Source organism: Hydra vulgaris, chromosome 05 (assembly GCF_038396675.1).
Source record: "Hydra vulgaris chromosome 05, alternate assembly HydraT2T_AEP".
Taxonomy (NCBI): domain Eukaryota; kingdom Metazoa; phylum Cnidaria; class Hydrozoa; order Anthoathecata; family Hydridae; genus Hydra; species Hydra vulgaris.
The window spans coordinates 13,522,453-13,545,400 of record NC_088924.1 but is presented as its reverse complement, the minus strand read 5'-3'; the positions used below and the strand labels follow the sequence as shown (position 1 = coordinate 13,545,400).

General features: G+C 25.0%; 1 protein-coding gene across 2 annotated transcripts in view; it reads left to right on the top strand.

Moving 5' to 3' along the window:
* Nucleotides 1-5,908: 5,908 nt before the first annotated feature.
* Nucleotides 5,909-22,948, top strand: part of LOC136071874 (putative pre-mRNA-splicing factor ATP-dependent RNA helicase PRP1) — a 42,696-nt gene continuing 25,656 nt past the window's right edge. Inside the window, exons 1-2 of one of the 2 annotated variants that reach the window (XM_065797429.1) lie at nt 5,909-6,345; nt 11,447-11,666. In XM_065797429.1, the coding sequence (XP_065653501.1) occupies nt 6,254-6,345; nt 11,447-11,666 (312 nt within the window). In that variant the 5' untranslated portion in view covers nt 5,909-6,253. The remainder of the gene's footprint in view (nt 6,346-11,446; nt 11,667-22,948) is intronic. The other variant, XR_010638547.1, reaches the window with a different exon arrangement.

Sequence of the window (22,948 nt, the reverse complement as noted above, 5' to 3'; positions counted from 1 at the left end):
CAAAAGGCTATATCAACTTGAATAGCGTGTAAATAGAGTGTAAACAGAGTGTAATAGGGCAAAATAAAGTGTTAAAATGCTACTAAAATATGAAAACGTTAGTGGAATTGATTTGTGTAAACTAATTACAAAAAAAAATTTAAAAAAAAATGTTTTTGGTTGTTGAGGTATTAATACCAGCTTTGGATTATGTTTGGATAACAAACCAACTTTTTTCAGGTATTATATACATATTTTTAGAATTAAACCTACTAGATGCTGACATTCAAAAGTTTTTTTTCCAAAAAGCAGTTTGATTAGTGTAAAAATTGCACTAAACCATGAATAATAGTCTAGTTGTGCCACGAATAAAATTCAGATCATCAAACTGTGTGGCACAAGGAACCGATTTAGTTAAAAGAAATATTTGAATTCTATAACTTAATTTAATTAGACTATTTTTAATATAGTTTTAAAAAATTGTTGAGTTCTTACTGTTCTTAATTTTAATAGGGTTATCTTTGCAGTGTTGTTGCGTCATCTATATTAAGCAGAGTCATAAATAAATCTGAACCAAAATTCTCTTTTGTTAAATTTCCGTTGGCGGTCCATGTATAAGCATTATAGCCATACTTTGACTTCACCAACTTCATTCTATAAACGAAAGTGGTAAGCATATGGATTACCATTGTGGTCCAGATGAAAAAAATAAAGTTTATTGGAACTTGTTTGAAATTGCGACGTCTTTTTAAAGAACTAAAGTATTTTTTTTCAAACAGTTTGTTTGAAGTGTTTATACTCACTTGTGTTAGACACTAGTGAGTATAAATAGTTTATTGCAAAGCACTGTCAAACAACAGTAAATCTATATATATATATATATATATACATATATATATATATATATATATATATATATATATATATATATATATATATATATATATATATATATATATATATATATATATATATATATATATATATATATATATATATATATATATATATATATATATATATATAATGTTACATATAATGTTACATATTATCAGTTGATGGTTTAAGTAAAAAATTGTTTATCTTCTAAAGACAAGAATGGGACAGGTTGTCCTGTCGCAAACGCGGCACGTTGGACATTGGAGTGAAAACCTATCCTCAACATATTCAATTATTATCAATTAGTCTTTTCAGATTATCTTTTAATTTTATATGCTTTGAAATCTTTTGACAAACAAACATTTTCTATTGAATAAATAAAAAAAGTATGTTTTTTTTTCCATGAAATTCATTAATTTTAACTTGTATGAGTTTTACTTTATGAAGTTCATTAATTTTTAACTTCAGTTCTAAATCTTTCTGATTGTTTATTTAGTTTAGAAAAATATATGATCAATGTGCAATTGCATTTGTATATAGCCAACATTGAAGTTTCTTGTCGGGAACTTATGGCCAGCGCTCGCATAAAGCGACATTTATCTCATCTAACCAGAGAAAGAAAACTCAATTAAATACATGAGGTTCAATCAGTGACGGATTAAGACTTTTCAGGGCCCGGGGCTATTTTAAAGTAGGAGGCTGCTTTTCATGGGCAACGATGAAAATGAGTAAAATAATGGCTTTCTTGAAAAAGCCATCGCTGATATTTATTAAAGTTAAGACTTAATATTTATTTTATTGAATTAAGTTAAGTGATTTCTTTCTGCTTTTCTTTTCCGCAAACTCAGCTATCATATCGTTGAAATCCATTGTTTCTAACAATTTTCATTCAATAGTTTATATTACTTAAACGACTATGGAGCTTTTTTGATCTGTGTAGGTTCCTTACTCTTTTAAGAGCAGAGAATGATCTCTCAGCTTCGCAATTTGTTATGGGAATAGTTAGAAACAAATGATATGCTACATAACGATTCAGTAATACATCGATAATATCGGTTTCAACAATCCAATTTAAAACATGCAGAGGAATCAATGTGTTTTTAGATTCAGATTTATCTTTTATTATGAGAAAAAAAAACCAGGAGGATACAACTTTAATAATGATACAAATTGTTCTAGTTCAAAAATGAAACTATCTTCTAAATCCTTTTTGAGTATACTTCTACAATTTTTTTTGCGCAAACTTGCAATTCCATGATACTAATAGTTAACAGCTTTGACAGAAGTTCAAATAACTTATTTATGTAGCTGTAACCATCGCTTCTTATAGTTATTTGTGTCACAAGTTTGTCAATAATGACAAAAAAAGTATTCACTCGAAACTTGTCAGATATATTTAAAGTATCAACTTGGTTTTCTCCGTTGCTCAATTTTTTAATTTCTTTTCTTTTGTTTTTATGAAAATAGCCTTTTTCAATAAACGAGCTAATTTTTTTCGATTCATTCTCAAATCTTGTAAAGTCGTTTTGTAAATTTTTTACAAAGTCAATTAGTGAAAGTAACATACTGCTTTCTGTATGCAAATCTGAAACAACTTTTTGAAGAAATTTGCTAACTTCATTAAACCTCATAAGTATGTGATGCCAAAGTATAACCATAAATGCAAACTCTAGCTTAGTGATCTTATTTAATAAGCACAGAGCTTCGAGTATCAGACTTTTTTTCTCTATCCTCAGCTATATGACATAACGCTCCATGAACCCCATCAAAATTTTATACTTAACTTTTTGAAGCATCTGACCAACATGACCATTGTGTATCTGATAGACGCTTGAGTGTTGCATGCTTTCCTTTCAATAAAACCCATCTGTGTTTTTAAGCTACAAAAAATGAATACAAACTCTGCAGAACGCCAAAAGAGTTGATAGAGTTAATGCACTCACCGAGACTGCATTGCCCTACTAAATTTAAAAAATGTCCTGCGCAGGAAGTATAAAAAGGTAACTTACTCCACTCTTTTAAACGTGCATGTAATCTAGAATATTTACCAGACATATTGCTTGCATTGTTGTATGCCTGTCCACGACAATTGCTTATATCAGTATCATATTTTTCCAGTAGATATAAAATGTCAGAAATCAAGGATTTACCTTGGTGGCTTTTAATTTGTAGAAAACAAAAAAATTGCTCATACACATGGCCATTTAGATAATAACGAAATATCACAGAAAGTTGATCCACATGAGAAATATCAGGCGTAGAATCTACGATAAGTCCCCAGTATTTTACTTTTTTATTTCAATAATAATGTGCGTTAAAATCTTTTGAGACATAATACCAATTAGCTCTTCACAAATAGTTTTAGACAAATAAGATACTACCTTTGCCTTTATTTGCAAAAGTATTGCTTTAAACCTGGACCAAATTGAGTCAACTGTTCTAACACGCCTAAGTAATTTCCGTTATTTGGAATCTTATAACTTCATTAAAGCCTCGAAATGCTCTTCAGACTAAAAAACAAATAACTGCTACTATTCCATTTAAGATCGCAGCCCAATAATTAATCTTGCCTTTAATCTGGCTTACCATATACTCATTGAATGAGTATTTTGTTTTATGAATTCTATCAACTTAAGCATACATTGAATAAGTTCCTAACTGTTTTCGTGGCCAAAAATAGTTTGTTCAGCTTTTTCCCAATTGTAAAAACCACTTTTGAAAAATACATTGTTGTAATCGGTTGAAAACAATTTGCAAATATAGAAAAATACACATCCAATGGATTCAGAAAACTTAACCATTTTCGGTCACACTTTTCGCCATTATTCATCACTTTTTGAAAATATTTAACCGAATAATATCTATACTGGTTTTTGAACAACCGTTTCGAAGATTCAAAATTAGAGTCTTTATTTTGAAAAAAAGTATACCTCTTGTTTAAATACATCATACGTTCATTTTCCTTTAACTGTAATAGTCATAATGCAGGGTCTTTATGCAGAATGGTATCTAGGAAAAAAAAATCATGATAAACATAAGCTTAATAAAAAAATAATAAGTGTATGTAATGAGTGTAATATAAAGTGACAATTTATAGTAAAATAATATTAAATGCCTAAAAAGTAAATTTTTTGTTTAGCAGATGTTAGAGGTGTCATTAAAGATGGTGAAAATTGGAGTACCTGTGTCAAGTTCATTGTAACGCATTGTAGATTCAACACTTTCAACTTCGCGAATTCTATTTAAAGGATCGAAGCAGGCTACCTCATTTTCAGTGTTATTGTTTTCATCTTTTCTTTCATCGTTTTTATTATTTTCTACAGTTTGTTGAATATGCATATTGTTTTGGTTTGATGAAAAAAATTTTTTAATTTTCAGAAGTTTAGCTACTATTTCCTCTCTCTCTTTCTTCAATCTCCTTTAGAAGCTCAACTTTCAAATTTTCTTAGCATATTATTAATAACTGTATAACCTGAAAAGTGTTAAGCTATTCGTTTTTTCTCCTGAATCTTCTCTTTTGCAAGTTAGCGCTACAACTTTTATATGCATTCACACAAGAATTCCTTTGTGCGGAAGTACAAAAGAATTGTAGAGTTGCAATCGTTAATGGACTTTCAAAGTCAATATAATTATTCAAATTATTAATAATTTTCCAAAGGAAATTGTTTTTGTTGCAATTTGTACAAATATTACATTTGATTTTCGATAGGGTAGATTAGTGTAATATGAGCACTTTAAGCGAAAGTTAGAATATTTTCAAAAATAATTAAGCTAGATCCAAAACTTTTGCGAATAAATAATTTTTAGGGATCCCTACTTATGATCCACTTAGATATCTGGGCACCCAAAATGTTTTTAAAAAAACACAGAGGTTTTTTAAAAAGTAGCAAAAGTGTTCATATTACCTAGACCACTTGGTAATAGGAGCACTTAAATTAGCTCAAAAAAGTAACATTAATTAAGTAAAAAAAATAAAGAACCTGACAATTAGAACTAATTTTTGTAATATAATGATTGATTACTAACAAAACTTATCAGTGAAAGATCAAATTTTAAGCCACTTTTTGTCGAACTGCTATGTTTTCCGCAAAAAAAAAAATTATTTTGTTATTTTTTCAATTTTATTAACTCAAACCTTAAAACGAAAAAAATTCAAATTTTTAAATTTAAATTACAGAAAAATATTTAGTTTTAAAATATTAAAATTTTTTACTATGTTTTGTTTTTATTTAAAAAGCCACTGCTATTTTAGGACTTTAAACTAGGTAATTTCTTTGAAAAACACTGGGTAATTCAAGCATGCTCATATTACACAAAAATGGCATCTTTAAATAAAGTCAAAACTAAATGTTTTTATGTATTGTTTTTCAAACAAAAATGGATTGGATTTTTAGCTAACATATTTTTCTTTATGAAAAAATTAATTTTATTATTTTAGCACGAAAATTTCGCGCTACAGATTCATTCATCCGTAATAGTACTATTTTTAAAACGCAAAAAATTTAACAGCGTTTTAATTAGATGATAGCCGCTAATTATTGCATGTAAATTTACACTAATTGTACTGATTCCTGTTATGACCACATAAAGTCGATTCGAAATATACAAAGCAACTTTAACTTCACTTCTTACATCTTAGAAATCTTTAAATATACTCATATTACCAAAATGCTCATATTACCCTAACCTACCCTATAAGACGCTGCTGTATCTAATGCTGCTGTATGCCAATCTAGTAATTTTTTTCGTACAAGGTGATTAACGCTCCTCCGTTAGCCCAAACGGAGTTTGTTTTCGAGAAAAATCAATACTGACTTTATTGGTACAAAAACTTCTAAAAATATTGGAGTTTTATATAAAGCCAGAACATATTTAAGTAAAAAAACTCAACTTTATTACTCATTTATTCATAGTTATTTAAATTATGCTAATATTGCATGGGGAAGAACTGAAAAAGTTAAAATGCTTTAATCAAAAAAATACTTTAAAGTATTTTTTTGTTTACTTTATTTTCCGGTATTATAAAGGCTTTTGTAAAGTTTAAAAGTTTACCCGACTTTTGCATTTTCATTACAATGACTTTGAAAAACTTTTTCGTTAAAGTGTAAGAGAATAAGCTTTTAAAAACTGATAAACAAACTCAAAATTATTTCTTAAACTTTCATTTCTTAATCAAAATCTTACATCTCTTTGTCAAAAACACTTTTTATGATTTTTCGGTGCCGGCAAATGCAATAAATGAAGTATATCGTTTTACCTTATCACGATATCAGCGGATCTCTCGAGTTTATGACTACACCACATGGTTCTCTGGTATCCATTAAACTAGATCAATTTAAAGCAATACTTCAAAGATTTATATATAGATCTATTCAGTTTTTAAAAATTATTCATAATGTCTGATCGTAAAAGAAGACTAGATGTCGACGGATCTTCGTCAAAACGTAGCAGAGAAGAGGAAATGCGAAAACAGGTCTTATCGAACAGGTATCGAAATATTCTGAAAATTAATTAATGCAAAAATCAGTCAAAAAACAACAACAACAATAACAAAAAAATTGGGTTGAAAGACAAATCCTATAAGTTTATTTTTAAACTATTGGTTTGTAAATAAATATAAAAATTTGAGGCCTATTGAATATTGCAATTTATATCACACCATATCATATATGATAACTTAATAATAGCAGTTTATATATAAATATATAAATATATATATATATATATATATATATATATATATATATATATATATACATATATATATATATATATATGTATATATAGATATATATATATATATAGATAAATATATATATATATATATATATATATAAAAATATATATATATATATATATATATATATATATATATATATTTATATATATATATATATATATATATATATATATATATATATATATATATATATATATATTTATATATATATATATATATATATATATATATATATATATATATATATATATATATATATATATATATATATATATATATATATATATATATGGTTGACTTGTATTTTATGTACGTAAACAAAAAAGTAAAAAGAGAAACTTTTTCATTGCGTAATAAAAAGTAATTAAGAAGTTCTTTTGTTTTTGGAATATTTTTAAACAAAAGAGTTTGCATAATTTTTAACTTAGAAGTACTCAAAGAAATGGATTTTAAACATATTTTAACAATTGTTGCATAATTATGCATTAATTGTGCGTTTTCTTTTAAATACGCAAAGTTGCGCTTTTAACTTTATTAGTTTACGTACATAAAATACGATTTAACCATATATATATATATATATATATATATATATATATATATATATATATATATATATATATATATATATATATATATATATATATATATATATATATATAAATAAATATATATGTATGTATATAGATAGATAGATTTAGATATAAATATAGATACTAAATGTATATATATGTTTAAAAACTTACCCTCTACATCACCGTTAACCAAAGAGGCTGCCTAGTTTGATCTAGTATATTACATGATCAAAGATCATGATCCTTTACTATTAGTTAAATACTAATGTATGTTTCAATAAAAATGTTTTTTTAAATCTGGTTTGCATGCAAGGTTTAAAAATTAATTTTTCAGTTTTTACTAAAGCTCACTATGCCCAAAAAATTAAACTCTCTTTCCATTAAAACCATAAGTTAGTTTTTAAACAATAATAGGATTTTATTAGGTTTTTTAAATTGGTAAAATCTTTTTATGGCATTGTTATTAAATATGTTATACATGGATTTTATGTCTTTAATAATAGGTACGCGTAAATCCGACGTGAATGGAATTGTTTTCTATGTCCAAATTTTGTGCCACACTTCAGTAATTTTAAAAGTGGCATGATATGAATATTTTTTTCTGTGTTATTTTTTTAGAAATTTTTATCAACATAGATTTTTTTTAAGTATTAAAATATTTTAACTTTTATATAAAAAAATCTAGATTTTGAATATAATAAAGGGTGTAATAGATGATCTTTTAACACCCCACAAATGTCTTTATTTTCTTATTCTCTTTTTCTCCTTCTCCTTTTTAAGACCTTTCTTTTAATATAAAGTTTTATGAATTTTGATAAGAATTGACAAAGTTATGATGTTGTAAATTAGAAAAACCCTATAATTTGGTCACGGTTTCTTCAACAAATCTACATATCAAAAATTTGTTTCTTAAAGTACTATAACTTCTTGTAGAATTATTTGATTTTGATAATTTTTTCACCATTAAAATATTGTTTTCAAGGTTTTTCCAATGATATATAACAATCTAGTGTTTGATTATTTATAAATGTTTTGATTGATTATAAAAATTTATAAATGTTTTGATTGATTTATAAATGTTTTGATTGATTATAAAAAAATGATTATTTATAAATGAATTTAAAATTTTATCTCACATACCTATTAATAAGTTAAATTTATATCTTACAGTTGCGTCTAATAGATAAAAAATAGATTTAACAATACTAGAAATAAAAAAACAACTTTAAAAACTGGAATTTTGCACAATAAAACAAAATTTAGTACAACATTTTCTGTTATTGTACTACATGATGGATTTTTTTTTTCAATTGTCATAGTCTATTAATTCTACTTTTGTTATTATTGTTGTTACTGTTATAATTACTACTGTGATATTAATGTTAATAATAAGCAGATTTATTATTAGCACATGATAACAGTACCATGAGTTGCGTTAAAGCCATTAAGTTTTAATGCCAAACCTTACCCAAATATATGCACACTCCCTAAATTTTCTCATTTTAATCAATGCTAAGCTTAAGGATACCACAAGACTTTAATCACTGTCTGGGTTTCTCTATTTACATATAATATATTTATAACAATGTAAAAACATTCTTTTTTTTAACATTTATAAATTACCTTTTCTACATTATAAAAATGAGACATAGAGTCCTTAAGATGATTCAATTTATCAATTATCTTAGTTTCTATCACACTCTTGTTCCCTAGTCCTTTCCAAAGAGTAGGTATAAAATGTTTGGTTTTGTTAATAGAAGTTCCATTATGACCTGAAGTTTCTTTATTATCTCTATGGATTTTTGTTTTAATGATGTTTGGTTTATCTTTTTTACTAAGGTATCTAACAGTTATAACCAATGGGTTTTTGCCAGTAGATAAAGAAAATAGTGGCTTTTTTGAAATGCAGTCAAGCTTTATTTTTTAACAAACCCAATGCAATTTATTCAGCTTGAATGCTTTCTAGATTTAAAGTTAGAGAAACAATATTTGTGATGATGCATTGAAGACATTGTTTTATTATTAAACTTCTCCTTAAAATTCTAATAACTATCAATTTATATTTTTATTATGATTTTTTTTTTAAAAAAGTTTTTAGTAATTCATAAAAATTCATTTTAAAATCATTTATTTCAAAACTTTTAGTTATTTTAGTAAATGCTGTTTTTTTTTACCACGTAAAATTTTACTAAGTGAGAATGAGTTTTGGTTGAAGGAACAAGAGATAATAGCTTCTGAGAATAAGATAAAACAAAAAATAATAGCTCTTTGAGCATTGGCCATGATAGTATTTGTAGAAGAGAAAAGAAGTGCAATTTGAAGATTTGGGAGAGATTTTTTATAAGTATATTAATGAGTATCACATATTTTTTATATTTATAAGTATGTCTTTAAATTAAAAAAATAATTTTATTAATTTTTTAAATAAATGATTTATATTTTGTTTTTTAATGTTACTTGCGAAGAATTGTTAAGAATCTTTTTTTCAACTTTTAAATGTGTGCATTTATTAAACAATCATTAGTTGTTACTTTTATTAAATAGGGTTTCACAAAATATTATATTATAAAAACATTATTAAAGATAAACGATTCAAAGTTATTTATTTCAAACCTAGTTTAAATAATCTTATCGTTATAGTTCATTATTTATTTTCGTTAAGTTTTAACTTTTTTTATTTTAGTTTTAGTTAAGTTATTTATTTTTTTTTGTAATTTTTTTTTTTTGCTTAGATTTATTTGCTTCTTTTATGATAAGTTATTTTTTTTTAAGTTTCTTCATAGTCGAGTTCATTTTTCAGCGCATTTTTAAAATGTATACAAATTTTCAAAACATATTAACAGCTGTGATCAAGTTTTCAAAATCAAATAGTATTTGTTTATTATGGCATAAAATTGCATGCCTTTCTGGCCAAACCTGAAACAGGGGTGAATAAGAGATTTTTAGAGGTAAAGAATGAAATCAAGATTAAGAAAATGGCGAGCACCATGAAGAGCAGCATTCTTAGCTGATGCTAATTTAACAATCGATTATATATATGTTTTCCATGAGAGGTCAATAGTGAACAATTATCCAAGAAGACATAAAAAAGAGAACTCAGTGAGAGAGTTGCCATTCATCTATAAAGGAATGTAGACAGTAATGCGATAATTGTTCGCAGTAAATAACTTTAGTTAAAATTATTTTATTCAACATATTTTCAATGAGAAATTGCATCAAATATACATAGTCTAGCACTTAAAAGATTATTATATAATTCGCAAATTAATGGTAAATTAATTCATTAAAAGTAAAAAGTAATGAAAAGTATGTTTAAACTTTAAAGTAGCTTAAGAGTACTTATTACAAAGAATTTTCTATAATTTTTTATTTTTTAGACAATCATAACAGTATTTTTTAGACTGTTACAAATAACTTCTAAGCTTCTAAAAAGCTCGTAAGTATATAAAAAAGAAGTATTAAAAGTCATTAAATTTTGGGCTGTTGATTTTTTCTGAGCAAATGACATTAAGTATTTTTTTTGTCTCTGCATAATTATCTCTGCATAATTAACTCTGCATGTTATCTATATTGTAAAGTCTTGAAATTGTAAAAAGAGTTGACATACACAAAAAATTTGCACCTATTATTCATTTTTTGATTTGTATGTAAATTTTACTTGTCCATTTTTTACATGTCCATTTTTTACATGCCAATTTTTTATGTTCATTTTACATGACAATTGTTTTTCATGTCCATGTCCATGTTTTTCATGTCCATGTCCATGTTTTTCATGTCCATGACCGTGTTTCATGTCCACATCCATGTTTTTTATGTCCATTTTACATGTCCATTTTTTACATATCTATTGTTTACATTTTTTAAATGTCCATTTTTTAATGATTATTTTTTATGACTACCATTATGACCATTGTGAACAGCTGAGGCTAACAGTATGCAGACAAACATTGGTTCAAAGTTTATGCTGTTGAATGAAATGCAAATTCTCTCTTCAAACTCAATGGTGAAACCTGTAAATAATAGTTAATCTTTTTAATGGGGTGTTATCACATATTTGAATAATCAAAGAATTTGATTAATTTACTTTAATATAAAAATAGGTTTTCAATATATACTTTGGGTTTCGGAAGACAAAATGACCTTTTTTTTTTAATTCTGAAAATTAGACACAAAAAATAGGACGACTGATGGCTTTAATTCCTTTATATGTTTGTTTATATGTAATTTACTTATTATATCATGATGCACCTACAATTTTTTTCTTTTTTCTTAGTCTCCAGCTTCCTCCCCAGATGGCAATTACAAGTCTTAAAGAAACGTGCCCAAAAATAAATCCGTTCACACAAAAACCATTTAGCGAACGTTTTTATGCTATACTTAAGCGAAGACTACAGCTTCCAGTATGGGAATATAGAGATGATTTTTTAAAGATTACAAAAGAAAATCAGTGTATTGTCTTGGTTGGTGAAACTGGCAGTGGAAAAACCACTCAGGTATTAACAGTTAACAAAAATACACAAATATTGGGAAATATAAGTCCAAGTTGGAAACTTGTTATTTTTGAATTATGAAACTGTTAAATTTTAATTTTTTGATCAGAATCAGAATTTTTGATTAGGAGTTAGTCATAAAGTGCTTCAATTTTTTCTTTGGTTGTTTGTTGTTGTTTTACAGTGTATTAATACATTATAGATAACCATAAAGTCTATGTAGATAAATGTGGTTCTCAAAACAATAATTTTTAAAAGTGTTTTTTTCTGTCCTCTATGTGTTCAATATTATTATAGTTCTATAAAAAAAATATTTATTTTTGTATAATTTTGCTTCTTTAAATATCCAGGTTGACATATTTTTAAACATGTCAAATATTTTTTATAATATTAGGGACTTATTTTTAAATGTTAACTTCTTCAATTTAATTTAATTTTACTATTTTTAAGGAAAAAAAGAAAGAAGTTTAAAAAATTTAACTCAAAAGTTTTGTGGATGTAACCATGTTACGTTAAAAAACTATTTTACTTAAGAATTCAACCACACTGTTTGTAAATGATTATTAAAAATTGTTTAAAGTATTTTAAACACTTATTAACTATATTTTAGTAAATTCAATATTAGTAGTTGTTAATGTTTTAAATAATTAGTAATTAAATGTTTAAATACTTTAAACAATTTTTAATCAATGTTAAAATTACATAATATATTTACAATCGCATAATATTTGTATATTTAACAAAATAGTTTTACGTTTCTTGTATTCAAATAACTATTCGAATTAAAAACAATAAAATTTTGATTTAAATATTAGCAAATCTGTTTATTTAACTTTTACTAAAGGTTAATAATTTTCTAAGCATTTCTAAGGTGCCTTTTAATTTAAATTTCATTAAAAATTTTAATTAAAGATAATTGCAATTAAAAACCATATTTTATTTTATAATATATATTTCATTTATTTATTAAGTATAATTAAAAAATTATAAATTTAATAAATAAGTTACTATGGGTTTTTTTAAACATTAAGAACATTGAAGTTTAAAAATAACTAGATCTTAATAAAACTTTTATTTAGTTATTATAATCGTTATTTTTATATTACTTAAAAAGTATATGGGAAATGGACAAAACTTTCTGGAAAAGTTTACGTTTTGTTTTTTCGTTTTCCTTGTGCAAACTAAAATTGAAAGTTAAACATTAAAAGATCATTCATTCAAAAATTAAATTTGTGTCATTTTAATTTAAAATTGTTTAATCTACAATTTGTTAGATTTTTTTGTAGACTACAAAATAGCGAACTTTTTATACATTCCATTGTTATTAAATTTCAAAACAAGTTTTAAAATTTAATTTCGTAGCGACATTCATTATTAAAACATTCAGTTAGTAACCGAATGACAGTTACGTCACATAATTACGCGAAAAAAGCAATTGCTTTTTAATTCATTTTATTGTCCTGAAGAAAAACTGAATCAGCTAAAACAAGCTGAAAATTACTTGTATACTACTGCATTTAAATTCAAAGTTTTTTTTTTTTCTATTTTTAATAAAAAAGCAAAAGAAAAATTAAAAGATAAAATAATTTTTGGGCTTTTTTTTTTGGGGTGCTCATATCGCTCCAGTGGCACTAAAACAGGTCTGGGTTCATCCCTGATATATATACAGGGCTCAAAATAATTAACTTTTTTGTACCGGACAATTTGTCCGATAAAGACTCAAATTTGCCAGACATGTCAGATAAAAACTAAAAAAATGCAATCAAATGCTATTCCTGACTACGCATAAAATATTTTGTATTTTCAAATTGACAACGCAATTTGTAAGATAAATTATCTAACAAAAAGAAATCTTAAAAAAAAAGAAAAAATGTAAGCTCAAAAAACTAAAATTTGAAAAAGAAGATATATTTACATTATGTTTTTTAAAAGTTACTATACTATGCTTTGTAAATTATTAAATACATAAATTATTACGTAAATATATTAAATACATAAATTATGTAATTATTAAATACATAATTAAATATATATTAAAAATACAAAATTATTAAATACAAAAATTACAATGTAAATATATTAAATGCATAAGTTTGGTTTTGTGCTTTTTATTATTGAATAAATATGTTGGGTAACAAATCTTTTTTTAGTTTAAGTGTTTCGTAGCCTGGCATAAATTCAGGATAGACTTCATTCAACCATTCCTCAGGTTTTTCTTCTTGCCTTCTATCCAATGTTTTTTCTAAGTAAGTAAGTAAAATTATGAGTAGAAAACTTAAAAGAAAATTTTTTCATCTATATTTAGAAATGGATGTTTGCCATTGCATCGTCATTGCAGTTGAATAAACAATTGATGAATAAGAAGAATCACTAATAAAGCTTTAATGATCTTGATCATTATTTTCCAATTGGTTAGACTAGTTTGAAGCTGCAGATGTAGATTGCCTTGACTCTAAAACTGATATATTGCTTAATACTTCTGCGGAATCATTAGCGCATCCTTTTTCTTTCTTCTAGATTTATCAAAATGGATCTTTACTCTCTCTATATTTTTTTTAATTATACTTTCTTTGCAATAATTACCTATTACTCAATTTGGTTGATCACTTAATATGGTCAGATTCCTAATTCTTCCACTAGCCTAATTTCTTCCCTCTGATTGATACTTTGACATGTTAATGTCAAATGAAGACCTAAAATCTACTTATATTTTAAATTTAACTAGAAAGATAACTCAATTTAAAAATAGCTTTATATAAGAAAAAAATGCGATCTGATTATTAAGCTTTTGTATAAGACAATATAACTATAAAAGATGAAAAATAGCTTTTAAATAACTTATAAAACTTTGTTGTTAAAGATTTATACCAAGCTTTAGTAAAAACCTAAAGACCCACCCAAAAACCCAGTGGGGTTGGGTTTTTGCCAACCCTCCAATAAACCCATTTTATTTAATTATCAAAGAATATTATATGAAATTACGTTTATATAAGTATGTATGTTTTTATAAATCTTTTCAAACTTTTTCTAGGATTAATTTTATAAACACTTTTAACAGAGCAAAATTTTTAGCGCAAAAACAAACATTACGTAACTACTCAAATTTAATAGTGTAATAAAAAGTACTGGTTTCTATAAGCATTAAAATAACTATTACATTAAAATTTTTATAAAATAAATAATAAAAATAAATAATTAATAAAATAAATAAAAGGGGTTTTAAAAGTTAAAATATTTGTTTGAGATTTATAAAAGCCATCTAACAAAAAAAAAAATGAATACTGAACTGTAAATTTAAATCAATTGCAACATTTTAATATAAATAATATAAATAAGTTTAATTCAAAAAAATGTAATGCTCTTGTGTCTTTTAAAAAATGACATTTTATTAACGTAGCCGTGTATTCAACTTCAATTTTGTTTTGTATAAAAAAAAGTTAAAAAAATAAAATTTATATACAATACTGAATTTATTAACAATTTTGGAACAACTAAATTGATTAAAAATTAAATGCACATAATATATGGGTTGGATAAAATAACTGATAGATGTGGTTTTTTACCGGACATGTGCCGGACAATGCCCGATTTCTGGCGCTTATTTCGAGCCCTGTATATATAGGTATATATATATATGTTCATATATATATACATATATATATACACACATATATATATATACACACATATATATATGTGCACATACATATACACATATACATATATATAAATATGTATATATATATATATATATATATGTATATATATATATATATAAATATATATATATATATATATATATATATATATATACATGTATATATATATATATATATATATATATATACATATATATATATATATATATATATATATATATATATATATATATATATATATATATATAGATATATAGATATATAGATATATATATATATATATATATATATATATATATATATATATATATATATATATATATATATATATATAGAGATATATATACACATACACATATACATATATACATATACATATACATATACATAAAATATATATATATATATATATATATGTATATGTGTATGTGTGTATATATATATATATATATATATATATATATATATATATATATATATATATATATATATATAGATATAGATATATATATACAGTATGGAAACTTTTTTAAAATTACATTTTTTTAAATTTGTATTAAATAAAACCAAAATTATTTAACCCGAGTGTACTTGCAATAGTCTACTTTATATATACTACAAGTTTGAACTTGTCTTTTCAAAGACATTTTATTACATACTAATATTTCTTAATTTCGATTGGACAAAAGTATGGAAACTTGTTCAAACTTGTCACTAAACATAAACAAATCTTATCATTTAGAATTAAAACGTGTTAAAATTGACATCTTTGTTAGTTCATCATAGTTTACTTTTATATTAATCAGTATGGCACCGCGATAATATTATTCTAGTGATATTAATAATAAAATAGTTGAGTGTTTTAAAAACCAATAATAAACCAATAAAATTTTAAAAACCGGTAATAAACCAATTGATATTTCTCGAAATTTTCAAGTTCCAAAAGGTACAGTTTCAAAAATTATTAAAAAATTCAAAGAAAGGAGAACTGTGGAAGTGAAAAGAAACCTGGAAGACCAAGAAAAATGACAAAAAGATCGTATAAAGTTATAAAAAATACTTCTACAAAAGATCCTAGAAAGTCATCAAAGGATATAAAAGAAGAAATCTTGGAACAGCATGGAGTTTTATTATCTGACAAAAAGATTGGATAAAGTTATAAAAAATACTTCTACAAAAGATCCTAGAAAGTCATCAAAGGATATAAAAGAAGAAATCTTGGAACAGCATGGAGTTTTATTATCTGACAGGACAGTTCGTAGAAAGTTAAATGATGCGGGCTTATTTGGAAGAGTGACTGTCAAAAAACCGTTAATTTCTAAGAAAAATAAGATGGGTAGATTATTGTTTGCAAGGGAACATTTAAAATGGTCATAAGTTTCCATACTTATGACCAGGCCTAATTTAAAAATTTAATGTTTTTTGTATATGTTAATAAAAAAAAATGTTTTATTTTATTAAAAAGTTGTATTACAACTTCAATAAACATATGCATAATATGTAGGAAGTGTTGCATTTTTTATAAATAGATAAAAAGCATTTTTGAAAAGTTTCCATACTTTTGGCCACCACTGTATATATATATATATATATATATATATATATATATATATATATATATATATATATATATATATATATATATATATATATATACACACACACACACACACATCAGGGCGTTAGCTAGAAATAAATTTTATACCGCGTTTTTGCCGTATTGGGAATTTTTATTGTTGTTGTTCCAGAAAATGTTGGGAATTTATAGAAAAGATCCTAAAAAACTCAAAAAAACACTTAAAAAAAAAAAAAAAGGTCATTGAATTTTAAGCCCATTGGGAATTCCGCATTAAACGCGGCACCATTGGGCTAGCTAACACCCTGTACATACATATATATATATATATATATACATATCGGCTGTAAGGTCAGGAATGCCAACCCTAATTCCGAGGGCTGATGTATATGTGTGTGTATATTTATGTATGTATCTATGTTCAGGGTGTTAACCAGGAATAAATTTAATACAGCGTTTTGACGAAATTGGGAATTAGTCAAAATATTTCCCAATACCACTCCCTGAGATTAAAATGTATTCCGGGAATGCGTGGGATCCTTTTCTTATATTCTTTCTTCTACTCCACTGCATGGCTGTATACGTTGATTGGACAGCGTGAAAAATAGAATAAAATACGATAAATATGAAATCAACAAAAAATTAGCCGTAGTTTCACAACGACACGGCAAGTTAAGCTCTGATTTCCAAAGATATATTAAGAATTATATATTTTTATATTATAAAATAATCATTGTATATTAATTGATTATTAATAAGAATAATATATTTGATTTATTTTTAATCTTAATTTATCATTGCCGCTTTTATTTTAAGAGTATTCTTTTGAATATATTTTTCTTTTTTAATGGTGGGCAATTAATGGCAGTTTTTAAAATAATATAGCGATTTATGTTCAATCAAAATCTCTGCGGAAGAAAGATAATGATCTTCTACTTCTAATTATTATTTAAATTCTGCTCGACATCCTTTATAGACAAACCTTTACACCATCATGTAATAAATTGTGTTTTCAAAAGAAATGTTTTAAAAATAGAAACATAGAAAAGGTTTGAAAATGATCAACACAAGCTCATAAATTTCATATATCATATTTATTGAGTTTATTTATAGAGTTAAATTCATTTATAGAGTTCATTTTTATAATTAATAATAATTTTCTTTATACATAGATCACATAGCAAAATAAAGTTACAATTGCAAATTCTCAGCAAAAACAACAACTAATGTCGTTTTAAATTTCTAGTATTGTTTGTTGTTAAACCAAACAAGTTTGTTATTTTTTTAGATTTTACTTTATTTCTTGCTAACTTTTTTATATAATATTTGCTGTTGTTAGAACACATTAAAAACTATATTTGCAAATTTTGAGAAATGAATTTTACAAGCTAGTTGCAGAGAAAATCCCTAAAATTGCTGAGAAAATCCTAATTCTAAAGAAGTTTTTTAAAGAGACATTTTTGCAGTTATGCAATCGCGTAGTATACTAATAATGGCGATTTTATTTTAAGTTTTACACAATTAATAAATTAGAGTTTTTTATGTTATTTTTCTATTAGTTTTTAAAAATAACCAATTTTCAATAATTTTTAGAATTGTTATTAAACTTTGATTTGGCAAACTTTGTTTGGAGAATGGGATTTTTCAAATTTAAATTGGGAATTTAAATTTTTTTAACATTTGGGAATACCACATTTAATGGGGCCCCACAGGGCTAGTTTACACCCTGATGTATTTATGTATGTATATAATAAAGGATGTCGAGCAGAATGCGGTAGTGGTGTAGTGGTAGAGCGCTCGCTTCATAAGCAAGAGGTTCTGAGTTCGATCCCCACCACGTCCCTGGTAGTACCGCGCTCAACTTGTTTCTCCGCGCAGCGGCCTTGTTCGTCAAGGTTCGTGTTTCGGAGTTATAGAGTTGAGAGAGGGTTATAACCACAATTAAGTAGCCTCCTCATCTGTAGTGGCCTTCTAGGCCTTGGGGAGGTGAAATAACAAAAAAAAAAAAAAATATATACAGGCTTTGTTACAAGATTTCTTTACGTAGCAGAAAAGTGTATAAAAAATATTTTATAATTGTTTAATAAAATATTTTTTACAAAGATTATAAAAATTTATAGATAGATTCCACAAGTTAACAAGCATATATTTGTAAATATAATTTTTGTTCATAAATAAAACTTGTAAATAATGTAAATTCATAATAATAATTCAAAAGTTCATAAATAAAAATAAAAATGTCAAAAGAACTTTTCCAAATATTGAGTCAAAAAATTTCAAATAATCAGAAAGAAAAAATTTTAATTTAATTTGTAAAGTGAATTTTCTTCAAAGGGATCCCAAACCTCAGAGACATTTTGTGTTCATATTAAAGAGAATAATAAAAAAAAAATATTTGGGATAAATTTTTTTGATTTAAACAAAAGAATAAATGCACACCAAGAAAAACTAATTTTTTTATTTTAGTCAAAGCTCGCCTTCTCTGTTTTGTTGTAGGCCAAAAAGTTAGCATAATATATGCCGTAATCTACAGACTAGATAATTTATTCAGGCGTGTTTTATTCCAAATAGTTTAAGTACATGATGTCATCAATTTTTTTTTGTTTACATAATTGATCTTTTACATAAACAAAAAAAATCAATGATGTCATATTCTGAAACTTTTAGGAATAAAACGCGCTTGAACAATATATCAAGTCTGTAGATTGCGGCGTATATTATGCTGACTTTTTTGTCTACAACAAAAGGGAGAAGGCAAGTTTGACTAAAATAAAAATGTTTTTCTCAGTATGTTTGTTTTAATCAAAAAAGTATAGCCTAAATTTTTTTTTTTGTCATTCTCTTTAATATGAACACATCATGTCTCTGAAGTTTGGGATCCCTTTAAAAAAAATGTTTCTCTGCTTCTTAATTAAAAAAATGAAGTTTTATCTTTGCATTCATACATTTTAATCTATAATGCAGAGACTTAAACGTTTTTACTTAATGAATTATTAGTTTGTAAATTCTAAGTAAAAAATAATTTCTTTAGTAAAAATATTTCCATAAAAAGTAAAAAATTAAATTAAAATTTTTACACTTTAAGTCATTATTTTAAAATTTTTTCTTCAAAACTTTTTTCTTTAAAATTTTACTTATTAAAAATGAAAAGTTTAAAATTTAAACTTTAAATTAAGTACGTTGAAAAGTTCAATTTTAAGGCATTTTATTTTTTTAACTTAGTTTTGGAATTTTCAAGTATAAAAAAGTTTATGCTTTAGTATTTTTTATTAATTTTTTTATAAATACCCCTTAAACTATATCAAAAGACAATTTAAATAATAAAATTAATGAGAGTTTTGGCACAACATAAATGGTTTAAGGTGTAGATAAAATTGCCAGTTTGTATGTAAAAGGCAAACAGCATAACGCTTTTTAACAAGGCCTTGTTTTAAAGTATTATGTGTACAGCGATTTACATATGCCTTAAGTAATTTTACATAAGCAGTAAATGTTTTTGGTTAAGTGACTTTTTATTATTTTTTATCTTTTAAAATATTCTATGAGCGGTAGGATAAGAGAAGTAATTAATTAAAAAAAAATCACATTAATTTTTGAATGGCGTTTATGTAAAAATATTTGTTACAAAAGTTTGAATGACAATTATATTAGATATAAGCACTATTTACTAATGAAAAAAGCTCAAATAAAATTAAAAATTTATTTTGGTTTTATTTTAATGTGATGATTGATTTTTTCGAATAAAAATGATAATACTTTAAGCTTGAAGCAAATATCATAATACTATGATTTAATTAAAGAGTATATGATTTAATTTAAAACTAATTTAATAAAAATATATAATTTTATTCTGATAAAAAATAAATATATAACTTAATTTAGATTTTAAAAATGTATTATTTAATTTTGATTTAAAAAATATATTTAAGTTTATTAAAATTAAAGTTTATGCTTGGGTTTAACTTAACTGTAAAATTTATTTAAAAATATTTTTCAATATGTAAATTTTATTTGTTCTTGAAAAAAATCAGTCTATTTTTACCCCAATTGTTTTTTCAGTTTTCCTTCCTAAACATTTTATTTTTACTCAAAATTAAATTTTAAGTAAACGGCTGCATCAAAATTTGCACAAAATGTAAGTCAAACTTTTTTTTATAATGCAAGTTAAATTGCAGCATTATTTTTATAAACAATATATGCAACGATATAATTTTAATAAATAATGTTTGAAAAATAATCTTTGCTTTCATAACAAAATTGTTAACGAAATAATAAACTTTTAATGAATTAAAGTTAGCGAGTAACAAATAAAAAAATTAAGTAAATAAATTAACTTAATTTTTTTATTTGTTACTCTCTAATTTTTTTTAAATAAAAAGTAATTTGAAGTTGCAAATCCGCAATTAAAAATTTAAGAAATAATCATTTAAAAATTCAAAATTTTAACATATTTTAATTCATTTAAGCAAATGTTGAGAAAGAAAATTTTTTTTTTTACCAAATTTGAATGTTTTTATGACATCAGAAAATTTTCATGTCATTGAAATTCCACTTAGTGGTACTTTTCCTCGTTCAAATTTTGCTCCACTAAACTCACTAATTTCAGTTACTGGTTTTATCAAGGGATCATAAGCTTTTTTAAAGTCAAGTACTTTTACAACTAGGGTTCCATCTTCAATCATGTTGTCTGTAAAGGGATGTTCCAAATTCACAACATTAAATGGTTTGCTGGTATCTGTATTCTTTACAAGTGATACTCACTGTGAAGGTAAAATTACCTTTTTTCAATGCATCCGAAATTCTGATCACAAGGCATTTGGCTATGTCCTGGAAAAGGATACTTTACATAAGCTTGTGTTATAGCAACATTCTTATATGTAGGTAGGCAAAGATATAACAGTTTTTATTCTGTGAAAAACAGCTGTTCCTGAAGATTATAATCTTTATTGTTGTAGCTGGAGGACCAGAAATGTAATGGTCCAGACATGAAATGACTTCATTTGGACCCTTTGAGCTGCAAAATGTTCAGCATACAGATAAATGTGAGCAGGTTCATTTACATTGTCATGAATGCACGTGTTGTGAATCCAAAGTTGAAGCTTACAAAACTCTTGTCAAATGCCAGTTAAGAGGAAGTCTTGTCAAATGCCAGTTAAGAGGAAGTCTTGTCAAATGCCAGTTAAGAGGAAGTCCAAACAATTCACTGCAGTCTTCTTTGGTTTGTTGGTTTGCACATTAAACACATCTGTTTTCCTTATTTGAAGCTCATGTTAAAATTTTAGTTCGTTTACAAGAACCATATCATTAATAGATTCAGCTGCTTTAATTTGTGCCTGAAATTTTGCACAATTATCACATGTCACTCCTTGGAAATCCAAATTTAATATTAAATTTGAAGTTAAAAAAGTCGTGGTAAAGCCAGTATTTACAATCATTTGGTATAAGATCTGGATTTGCCTTTAAAAATAGATGATACATTTCTGTCACAGCCAGAGATAAATCCAGATATTATTTGTGTTTATTTTTTAACTGGTTGTAGTGGCTTTTATGTGCAAGAAACAGTCTAATGTGATCACAAACATGATCTCTGATTATTTTAATCAATTTTTATATGGTTTTAGTGTTTGCCCCGGCCATCTTCAATGAGAACAGTAAAGTTAAAAACTTTTTTTAATGTCTTGATTCTTTTACCCCATACATAGCAAGAAATGCTGCTTTGCAAATGGAAACAGTCCGGTCCATTGCAGTGACTGAATAGAAGAAGCTGCTTCATTCTTTGCCATTTTTTTTTCTAGGCCTTCGGCAAATACTATTGATGGGGGTTACATTTATGCAACCCTACAGATATACATTTTGTGCGTCATGATTTTTAAGAGCAGAAAATGCAGAAAAAATCTGTTTTGTCTTACTATCTATGAATTTAGTAACACATCTGCAACTTAAACTATATTACTTATTTTTATTAGTGTCAAAGATAAACACTTTAATCAGACCAGATTTCTTTTGAAAGAAAAAATCAACAAGTCTTAACATTCCTTCCAGAAAAATGG